General features: G+C 38.0%; 1 protein-coding gene across 3 annotated transcripts in view; it reads right to left on the bottom strand.

Moving 5' to 3' along the window:
• MACROD2 (mono-ADP ribosylhydrolase 2) overlaps positions 1–12,097 on the bottom strand; it is a 1,284,297-nt gene that overhangs the window by 40,997 nt on the left and 1,231,203 nt on the right. For all 3 annotated transcript variants that reach the window (XM_054021788.1, XM_054021790.1, XM_054021789.1), the window contains 3 exons: positions 8,834–8,911; positions 8,037–8,111; positions 7,283–7,378 (listed from right to left, as the gene is read on the bottom strand). In XM_054021788.1, the coding sequence (XP_053877763.1) occupies positions 7,283–7,378; positions 8,037–8,111; positions 8,834–8,911 (249 nt within the window). The remainder of the gene's footprint in view (positions 1–7,282; positions 7,379–8,036; positions 8,112–8,833; positions 8,912–12,097) is intronic.

Raw genomic sequence — 12,097 nt, 5'->3', positions numbered from 1 at the left:
CTTTGGAAGATTCCTGAACAATTATTTTATTAGATTTAATGTTGAATGTGTTTCTATTCAGTACAAAAAATTAGTTAATTAAACAAAGCAAAAGCCACATTTCAAAAATTTTCAGAATAAACAATATCTTTTAAGTGGAGAAAAAAATGGCTAATTCATTTTTATAGCATTTCTGTTCTGCTTGCTGGTGATAAAATGAAGAAAACAAACAAACACTTTAAACTATAAACTTTAAACCGCCATCATTGTAAAAATATTTGCTTGTCGTCTTTCTTTTTTGTTCCTGACTATCAAAGCAGATGTCATAAAATGACTGTGGCAAAATGTTTAAGCTGCAAGATTCCCTAATGGTTTCTATTTTTATTAGAAAATCACATTGAAAGATGGAATCCTCCCAGTGAAAGAAATGAAAAATAATTAAAATTTAAAACAGAGCTTGCACCACCTGTTCTTTACATATACTCATTCTAGCCTAAGGGTATCTGATATAGGGAGAATAATGAAAAGAAACAGAAATTCTTTCAGTTATTGAGAAGAATATCACATTATTTTCTCCTAGAGGGTTGTAACTGGTGTCCAAACCAGGCCATAGACAGAGTAATAACCAGACCATGTTGTTAATGTACAACATAGCTGATGATTCCTGTAGATTAGCTATGATTTTGGAATCTTGTAGTAGTTAGTAGTGTGTTCCACTGTGATGACACTGCTTCACTGTCATTGATTCATATATTGATTCTACTATATTTTTAGTGATACAGAGCAGCTACGGTCTTTGTAAAGCCTCACATACCACTATCTGTGTTTAGGTTCTTCTGCAAGGCCATAGAATATGTAGCTGCTACAGAGTCCAGAATAGAGCCCTGTAAGCTGCAGAATTAACAGACTTTATAAAGCAACTCATGAATAGATCACCTCAGCCATTCAAGGATTCTATACAAACCTACTAGAATGCCAGACCTATGGGAAACATTTCTCCTAATCTCATACAAATAAAGTTACTGTACGGTCTTTGTCAGCAATGACAATAATGGGGAAAATGAAACAACACTAAATTTTTACCCTAGCTATGGTTCCTCCAAAAGAGATGAGAGATATTTAAGAGTAGGTTAGATAAATGTCTATCAGGGATGGTCTAGACAGTATTTGGTCCTGCCATGTGGGCAGGGGACTGGACTCGATGACCTCTCGAGGTCCCTTCCAGTCCTAGAATCTATGAATCTATATTCACTGAAGGTAAAGATTGCACTGCCATTGACCATAGTGAACCTATTCATTGGATACCGAAATTCCACTTTGAAAGTTCTTTAACTGGCTCATATCACAAACACAAAATTCACTTTAAACTTTTTTTAAAAGTTGTCTAGAAAAATAACATCACAGAAAATGATTCATGTTGTAAACTTGTAAGTAGTCTCAGGGGGTACAGGCTGCATGGATTTCTACTCAGGCCTTTGTTTTCAACACCCCCCCAGCTACTTCCAGCATTTCTGCTCTTCTGATAATCCACTTCTCCATATGGCTTGGAATCAGACCATTGCAAAATATGCAGTACAAGACTGAACCCTGTCAATTCACCTGTTTTTGACTTCACAGAATTTCTCCCCGCATGCAAAATGTTCCAAGCTGGGGATAATTTTTTGTGTGTGTTTTCTGGATAGCAGCAGAATTCTGTGCTGCACTTCAAATTTAGGGCTAGATTGTGTTTATACACCCAGTCCTGCTTAATGGTCAATGTGTAGCTGTGCTGCCCTGGGTACACTTTACTCTGAGCCACACTTCCTTAGCTGCTTCCTCCTTGCTCCTGGGGGTATTATCCACTTCTGCTTTGTATCAGCAGAAGATTGTCAGACCCACATCATCTTGGATTACAAAGGATTGAAAGCATATGAGGTCTTTAAACCCTCATGCATCAGGACATAACGGATAGGGCTTAGGAACAAACTTCTCCCATAGAAAGGCTACAGCATTTCATTTTAGGGCGTCTTGCACGTCATCTGAAGTAGCTGGCATGGGCCGCTGTCAAAGATTAGACAAACCAATGGTCTGATTCAGTACAGCAATCCCTTTGTTCCTAGTGTAACCCAGGCCTGCTTGATATGGCATTCTGTCGCCCTCTAGTGGCACCTAGCTAGAGATTGATGAGTCTGCTACAGCCTTAGCTAAGAGAGATGTGGCTTTTAGCTCATGCAGTAGACTCATATATTAAGCTTCAAAAGTCCCAGGTTTGATCCTGTCCACCGACAACTTGGGTCTGTCAACGTTACACTAGGACAACTCAATAAACACATACGGAGTTTCTAATTTAAGATATTTTAGATACATGAAATTCCAAAATAGATTAGATTTTTCCAAAAAACAAAGAAGTTCTAGTTTTTAAAATCTCGCCTCTCCACACGTCTTGTCCATTTCAGCTCTTTGGAGACGGTGTTGGAGGTGAGGAGAAATTGGGTTTATAAAAAAAAAAGCTAGTTACAACTACTGTGGCTCCATAATAAAGATGTCAGTCTTGTTTCAAATCTTCCTGAGATTTATTTTGTTTCTTTATCATTGCAAACAATGACATTGCAAAGAATTTATGACTTCTGTCAATATCTTCAAATGTATGTGAAAATCCTTGAAGCAAGTATAGATTAGAAAAATTGAGACATTTTCCTCACCAGATTTCAAGGATATATAACTTTCTCAAAGTTTATACTGCAAAGGCACCTATTCATTTCTAAAGAATTTATGGGTGAAAGACCTGGAATTCAGCTGTTCAAATGAAGAATGGATCAAATGATGGATAAGCAGTTACTTGCCTACCAACTGGTAGATATATTGGCAGCTCTGGATCAAAATTATAGGTAGGACACTGTAATATGTCTTAGCCTCTGGGTGGGTTGTGTCTGACTATTCAGTGAAGTTCTACTTCTGCTCTTTTGCAGACCCCATACAGGAAAGTAAACATTTGTACTCTATAGCGTAGGCAGTGAGCAGCTACTCGAATTGGATCCTTCATTTATAAGAGTTATTCCATTAAATTAGCAGCTGTGTGTTGTGCACACAAGAGAGTGGAAAGCACAGTTATTTTACTATGAATTTACTTTCTCACTTTTCTGAGTGGGGCAGCATCCCAGGTGTCACAGTAGCAGGATCTCTACTGAGGATATTCACCTCAAACTGAGGAGGTGATGTTGGGAAAATGGCACTGGTTTCCAGACTAGAAGAAAGAGACAGTAATCTCCGACAGAACTGCTCTGACAAAAGAGGAGATTACAAACATGTTTTTGAGCTATTCAAAACTCCAATAATTGTAGGGTAACATCGTGGTGGCAATAAGAAAATAGACAATATTCAACTCAACATACAGAAAAGGGGCACAATAGTCAAGTAATGGACACTTCTGTTCACATAATACTGTCCTACCAGGCTCTAAGGGTGACAGATGAGAGAAACCATCGATCCAATATCTTTATATAAGGAGAGACTGAGTATGTACGTGGCGAGAGTAGGCTCAGAATGGGGGACAGTTATATATACATCCAAGTAACGAGACTTTCATTTTCATTTGTTATAAATTATTAGCCCTGTAAAAAAACTGAACTGATTCAAAATGCCACTAAAGCCTGCACGTCCATCCATTACAAAAGGATGGCAACATTTCCAAGCGTATATATAAGAATTGCCAAATTGAAGATTAAAAGCATTTGTATGGCATTTCCCATATGTCCTAGTTGGTCAGCGATCATAAAAAGATTTGAGATTGTTCCCTAATCTTATGAGAAATGCAGGTTTTCATTATTGTTTTGTAGACTAGAATTGAGTGGATTCTAATACCTGAAAAAATTACTCTAGAATGCATCTTGCTTTGTCTCTCTTCCCCCCACCCTTTGTTCCCAAGTAATATATTAATTTAAAGTATGAAAACAGATACCTCTATAATATTAAACTTGATTTTTATCAGTGTTTCAGAAAAAAATATTTTTGTAGAACACACACCAAGTGTTTTTCATTGTATAATACATTGAGAGAAACCAAGCTTGCACTACAAAATATAAACGTGCCAGGTTTAACATGCAAAATATTCAACCTCAGCCAATAAAATCTATCTTAATAGATGGGATGGAAATGAAAGATCTCATTTTTACATAGTATCAGAAATGTACCCGAAGAAAAAATGTGTGTGTTTGGATGCATCACCGCATAAGCCTAGGTTCACCCCCATGGGCACAAGGAAGTGCAAGCTGCTGGCTCATCCCAGGGCAAGGCAAATGGCATTTCAACCTGCCCGCCCCTTAGCATTCTGGCACAGGATGGCAACATTAGTTTCTGCCAAGGGTTCCAGAACAGACTTGTCAGCAGAGATTGCTGAAGGCATGCACTGATTCAATGCTGCTTCACCCAGCCATCCTGGACATGCCCTCTCTCTGGCCTTGTCTACACTACGGGGGTAAGTCGACCTAAGTTATGCATCTGGAGTTGATGTAGCTTAGGTTGACTTATTGCGGTGTCTACACTGTGCTGGATTGATGGGAGACGCTCTCCCGTCGACTTACCTTATGCTTCTCGTTCTAGTGGAGTGCTGGAGTCAACGGGAGAGCAATCTGCGGTCGATTTAGTGGGTCTTCACTAGACCCGCTAAATCGACCTCGATCGTTGCAGCATCGATCCACGGTAAGTGTAGACATGTCCTCTCACTAGTGGCCATCATGTTTCAGGTTGTGGTGGCTATCAGTGGAGGAGAGGTTGAGTATGCAGAAACAGTTCCACCCGGGTTTGCATTGGCAAGGGGAATCTGACCCATATTATCCATCTAGCGGGTCCCATACCTCCACTGATGAATGTGGAATGGTCACAGACAACTTCCATTAATCCAATCACTCCTCTTAGGGTGATATAGTACATATCATCCCTCTGAGTTGAGCCTAATATCTCAGCCTAGCCCTAAAACAGAACTGACGTTGAGCAGACAAGGATAGCATTCTGCACTTCTTTAAACTGGAATACACATGTAGTTTTACCACAGATCAAAAGCACAATTTTTATATCAAACCAAAGTAGTGTGACTGGATTTTATTTCATTGGAATAACACTCCAGTATTATCTTCTTTTTCAGTGTTGCTTGTCTAAACTAAGTTATTTTGTTCTACGTCCAATGTCCTGCAGGTGCTGCCGGAAAACATTTAACTGAATTAGTTTATGAGGCAGCTCTTTGCTTAGATGAGATACTGTTATATATAAAATCTCTTATTTATGCCAGGTGAACTCTTGCCATTAGATGTCTCTCTGGGACATACTCATTGTACTATTTTATCTGCATCAACTGCTGTTCAATTCCCCACCCCCCTTTCCTTTCAAGATCCATCTTACAAGCTGACTAACTTTGAAACCTAATGTTGCAGCATCTGTGCACATCAAACCTGAAAGCAGCTTAGAACATGTGTTGTGAAGATTATCTACACATTTTTATACCCATTAGAATGAAATAAAACCAGGGGAAAGCCTTATTTTCCTTCCCTTGTCTGGATTTTTAAAAAGCATTGATTTATTTCTCCAGCCTGAGGTATTTTAAAGGAGGGTGCATTTCAAAACAAACTATAAGAAACATGTGTAGGTTTATCCAAATGCAGTTTATCCCATGTGTAGAATCAACACAGTACTTCCTCCTGTTATGGGCCCAATCCAAAACCCACTGAAGTCAATGGTGTCTTTCCATGAACGTCAAAGAACTTTGGATATGTAAGTATCATTAATACACCTAAACCACAATGCTCTGAAATGTTCAGAAAGACCCTTTAACTTAGTTGATCCCAGAACCTTTTAAATAAGGGACAGGAAAAGTGCCAAGAACACCTCTTTTCTGACATTACCTTCCTTAATGCTGCATATTTTAATACCAGGTAGAACAGATGGTGAAATCTAATCTATCCACTGAGAGCTAAATGACAGTCACTCACTGTAGGGGACAGTAAAGTATTAAAGAGAAGGAAATGTACAAATATGAAAGTACACTTTGTGCAAAAGTTGCTTTTGATGAGGCGTAAAATAAAATGTAAATAATTTCTATTAGGAAGAAACTAACATAATAGCTCTGGTATTTGCAATTAGAATGAGTCCATATTATAAAACCGGGATTTGCAGTTGAAGGAGAGGAGTACCATTTATCTGGATTTGAAGTAAGTATTATATTGATTACATTATTACTGTCAGTAATAAAACACAACACAGATACCATTAACATTACTTGTAACAAAGAGGTGTGTGATTAGTATCAACTTGGATTTGCATTAAAAAAAGAGAGAGAGAGAAGATGCTGTTAAGCTGTATATAAGCAAAGAGGAGTGTAACCTGGGTTTGCAATGAAGAAAAGTGTCAATACTACTAACGTGGGTTTGCAACTAAGTCAGTATCAATGTGCTTGGCAAAAGGAGTTCATCATTAGGAAGATCTAGTTAGTATTGATCTGGATTTCCAGCAAAGATCATGTCTGGGTTTTAATATGAAGCTGTAATTGATCTATATGTTCTACCAAGGAAGGTCATATAATTGCATTTGCTTTACAATTAGAGAATTATTTACATAATGCATTGCTTTTTTATGTGAGCATGACTTTTATAAATGATTGGCTGAATGTAGGGGTCCCACAAGAATTCCTAAAACTCTAAAAATTGAACTTCTGCGTTTCTTAATAGAATAAATAGTGATTTAAATACTGTACTCTCAGACAAGATTACTGCTTCAGCAGGACTCTATGTGTGTGTATTCCAAATATTGGTTTCTTTACTAGAATTACTAGCTTCAGTTCATTACTTGTTAAATCTCTATTTATGACTTCATAAATCATTTAAATATCCAGTTACTGCAACTACACTCAGTATTGTACTTCCAATGAAATTTAAGAGAAAGGACACTTAGATATAGATAAATTGCTTCTATAATCAGCAGTTTTTGAAGGTAAATGTAAAAAAACCCACAATAAACAGCTTGTGTGTTTATTTCAAAGCCATTTTGAAACTTGAGTATATCACTTTCCTGCCCCTTATGTTTTCTTGTGTGGCTTCCAACCAAATACATAACAACATTTTAACGCCACCTGGAAAAAAAGACTTAAAATATCATCTTCATTTGCTATTTCTGTGTTCCTTTCATTTAAGAAAACTGTTGTAGTAGTCAATTTTGCTGTAGTAAAACAAAAAATAGCTGTGCTTACCAACACAAACACAGCTTTCAAGACAACTTGGATTTCATGCAGCAGCCTCCTTGAACTCTCTGCCTACGTCTAATGTATAGAAAGTCTTACCTCTCTCTTCTTCTTTGCTTTCTTCTTTATTTTCATCTACTGTAGGAGTCATTGGTTTCTCAACCTTGATTGCATCCTCTTTATTTGCCAGGGGCTCTGAATAGGATGTGACGGGAAACAGAAGTTAGACAGTTTGTTGTTCAGAACTCATGGTGAATAAAATGATTAATATATGCTACAGTGGTCATCACTGAAAAGATCAGCATAGACCCAGATTGTAGAATCCTTCTCACACTGCTGAGAATTCATGTAAGCAGTGCCAGTGAGGCTGAGGAACTATTCCTGTGAACATGGGTTCGATCCTACAAGGGACACTCTGGCCTCTCTCCAGTAAAGCTTAACTAGTCTCACTTTAAGCTTAACTAGTCCCACTGAAATCACATGCTTATAGGTAGGCATGTGCTTAAATATTTTGCTGGACTAGTACCAGAGCGTTCATCACCTGGCATGATAGGGACCTAAGTGCTCACTGTCATGGGTAGGCGTTGCACAATCTAGCCCTTAGCTTTTTACTTTTACAATGGATGCCATTAAAAAGTCAGCATTTACCACCAAGGGCTACTGGAGATACCACTGTTATTTCCTATTCTGAGCCAAATTTGGATCTGGCATAAGGAAGGGCAATTCAATGAATGTGGCCTTCTAGGTATAGAGAAATAACTGTGGTACCTCAAATGCCATAGCATAGCTTCTGTTGCTAGTTAGCCACGAGTCACTGTTATCTTACTCACTGTTTATACAGCATTTTTCATACCTTTTGTTTCCATGCACGAGCTCTGGGAATCTGTCTGAGTTTTCATTTCATCAATTGTGGAAACATCCTGTGGTCCTGTTAACATCAAAGATTGGAAATAACATCAATGGGATACTAATGTGAATACAGAAGATAGAACACTAAAACTGGGTACAAAACCAATATACAGCATATCTCTCTGAAGCCAGCTTGCTTGCTTGCTTTCTAATTAGCAATTATAACATTGGGGTCACTTTATAAAAGTTAAAAACAAATAGCTTTAAAATGTATTAAAGTCCTCCCCAGTATTAGTATTTAGTGTGAAGTGTAGTCAAAATAGACCACACTTAATGGAAACTCTGGACTATTGTGTTCTATTTTTTGTGAGCATACTGATTTTGATAGTTCAGCCATGATGAATTGTCTATCATTGGGAGCTCTGAAGCATTCTCTGACAAAGATTTTTGGCTGTCACCAGAGTATGGATTAGCAGCTGTTCCAAACCACCTGTACTTGACACTCAAGTTACATAAAGCAATGAAATAGCAGGCTTCTGGTAACAAAAACATAATGCTCTGAGGTGACCCAGAAAGAACATGGCTAAAATAAATTATTTGGAGGCCTGTTCCTTTTTCAGTAACACTAGAGACTACAGTATCAAGACTGATTGGCATATAGCATCTACTAGTTATATAGTAGACATTTTTCTGAGGCAACAGAGGTCACAGGTGAAAAAGTTGAATGCTATAATTAAAACAACTTAGGTTCCCAATTGATTCACTATTTGCATCTTAAAGAATTTCAACAGGTAACTTTACCTTCATCTTGATCTTCTTCACATATTGCATGATGTGCTGGGTCATTCTCTTGTGTGGCTTTGGAATCTTTTGAGGAATCTGATAAAGACAACAAACAAAATAACCTTGTAGTTGTTTTCTGGTGGCAAAATCTGAAAACTACTTAGGACACCTGAATCCAGCACTTAAAAATACTGGATTCATATTTGGTATTAAATTACTCTGATGGAATTTCTTTTTGTTTAAATATAATATTAAATGTAATTAAAAAAACATAGCACAGATGTAAATTGCTCAAATTAATTTCAGAAACTGTACAGTTATTAAGTGTTACGTGGTCTGCATTACTGACTTCTAATAAGGAGCTAAGTGTAAAGAAAATATAAGAAAATCAGCATGGAATCAAAAAATTAATTTCTAACGAGCTAAATAATACAAAGACATGGCCAATAACAGGAAAAATAACCCATCTACTTGATTAACTATATTATCCATTTCTTTGGAATAGCAGTAGTGTAACACGACAGACCCTGGTCGTCAGCGGGCGGGATTGAACTGGGGACCGCTGGAGCTTAGTACGAGAGCCTCTACTGCATGAGCTAAAAGCGATATGGCTATTAGCTACGGTTGAAGAGCAGACTCATTAATCTCTCTCTTTAAGTGGTCTCGGTGCCACTAGATGGGCCAGAACACTACACACAGGAGGTGTATGGGTTTCAGCAGCACTTTTCATCTGTGGATCCCAAAGCACTTTAAAAACATTAACCTCTGTCATATCTTAGGTGAAATCATAGCCCCATTAAAGTCAATGGCAAAAGTCCTGTTGACATCCGTGGTCCCAGACTTCACTCCTGATGATGATGATGTTAGTACACTTGCTTAGTACATGAGGAAACTGAGACCCAGACTAGCTAAGTGAATTGTCCAAGATCGTACACTGAGCCAGTGTCATAAGAACGAATAGACCAAGAGTCTGAACTCCCATTCTTCTGCACTAGCTGAAGATCTAATTAACATACAAATAGAGCATAATGTTGTAAGATATGAAGGAAAATATTTGGCAATACAGCCCACACCGTTACTGTGTCATTTATAGTGGTGAAAATAACATTATAGAACTATATGGTAGTATATTGTTCAACTGGGCCCATAAAGTCTATGTTTTTATATTCCACCCATCGCCGAGACATTTGGGGATCATTATCTGCACAGCTTTGCATTTGACCCTTGTTAGCACAGGCCACAGAGTCAAAAGTGAATGGAAAATTTCCAAACTTTAGGGGTAAATGCGCCTCTTGAGATAATAATAATGCCAGTGATCACTATAATAAGAGGGGATGTGTGCATATGTATCAAGAGGAGAACATATCCCTAAGTTGTGCCCGTCGGTAAAACTGGCCCATGCTGACAGATACCTATAAGGAAACTTAACAAATAGAGTTATGAGAAAAGTTGTTTATATATTAGAGTGCCACTTCCACACATTTCCTTCTTCTAAAATAGCACAGAGTGCCACCATAGAACGCTGTTCCTTAAACCTGCCGAGAACAATCTTTGATAGATAAGTGAGAAACCCAGGTAGTTAACATCTGATCTAAATTTAATAATCTGCAGAGCAGGTATGCACTGAAAGTGTGTGGCTTTAATTAACTGCAAATAATTCCCCAAGGCAAATATTTAATTACCTGCCCAGCTTCTCATTTCATTCATAGAATGACAGTAAGTTTGGAAGTAGAATGGAACATGTATAGATTTTTCAAATTATCTCGCTGGTGTAAAAGCTGCCCAAACTAGTCCTTGTTGAACTTTTTTGTTTGTTTTAGTTTGGACTTAAACTGCTACATGTTGATATCAGCTGGACTTCAGTTTGTGGCCTCCTTTCATATTAGGACTGCACATTTTGCTATGATTTAAAAGGGATTACTCAGTTCAACCTGAATCAAGAGCTACAATAAATTAGAATGTCATCAAATGGTAAATTTAATCAAAATATGAGCACTTCACAATTAAAGCATCTCTCCAGTAATTGGGGATGACAATACAAATCTACGTGGAAATTCTCAAAGTTTACACCAAAGTGTAATCACACTGTGTTAAATACCGGCCCCACTAAAGTAAATGACAAAAACGTCAAGGGCACCAGGCTTTCATTCACTGTCACTGTGTTTGTTTGTGATCAGGACATGTAGAGTTATCGTCTAAGTTGCCATATTCTTTTTGGCTGTGCTTTAATTCAGTGTTCATAAGATGTGTTGTACTGACAGTGCTAGAAAAGGAAGCCCTCTGCTTACTAGGGTGACCAGATGTCCCGATTTTATAGGGACAGTCCTGATATTTGGGGCTTTGTCTTATATAGATGCCTATTACCTCCCACCCCCGTCCTGATTTTTCACACCTACTGCTTACCTACAGAACAGACATGGCACAGGCACAGAAAGTGGCAGTGCAAACTTCCCCACCACTATACCAAACTACCACACAAAGCTGCCTCTACCCTTACTACAAGGTACCGCATCTAGGTGTGAGAAAATAGCCTTGCTGACCTACTCAGTCGTACATCTGTGCTGAGAACACCAACAACAGTGCCCGTTAATGCCAGCTGTCGTGATGGGGACACCTAATAGGAGACCACCACATTTATTTCATATCGGCCTTCAAACAGTCCAAAAAGGGTATTGGATTAAAACTAGCGACAGAGGTGAAGGACACTATATGCCATTTACAATGCTCTGAGCAATCCAATCCCATACCTAGTGCATTCTTCTTCATACTGCTACACCTGTGACTTCAATCTTGGTTTGACTGGCCCATCTTGCTCCAAGTATGAGGAATGATTCCAATTTCATGTAAAATCAATTCAAGGTATCCAAAGCAACAATTACAAACATTGGTCAATAACCACAAATGGAGTTTTGGAGCCAAATTCATACCTAATGTAAGTGGGTGCTGCTCTGTTGTTTTCAATGGAGTATCAAACAGTTTACATCAGACCAATATTTGGCCTACTGTCTAGGGGTGAAAATATAGCAGCAAACTAATACCACTAGACTGTCAGTCATGCTGAACTTTAGCTTAGGTACCACAGCTAGAGACCTTTATGTTATTTGGCACAGTGTTCAGATTTTAATATAACATAATTGGTCGTGCATGACTGACTGATATGAGATTGCTATTACGATATCTTTTAATTTTTTTCATTAAACACTTTTTCATTTCTGAGTTGTAAAAAGCAATATAATAATATAGGATTCTAAATTATTCTAGATAATCTGCAGTGAAGATTTT

This window comes from Malaclemys terrapin, chromosome 3, assembly GCF_027887155.1.
Source record: "Malaclemys terrapin pileata isolate rMalTer1 chromosome 3, rMalTer1.hap1, whole genome shotgun sequence".
NCBI classification, from domain to species: Eukaryota; Metazoa; Chordata; order Testudines; family Emydidae; genus Malaclemys; species Malaclemys terrapin.
The sequence above is the reverse complement of the archived record's forward strand: the minus strand, read 5'-3'. Positions and strand labels throughout refer to the sequence as shown.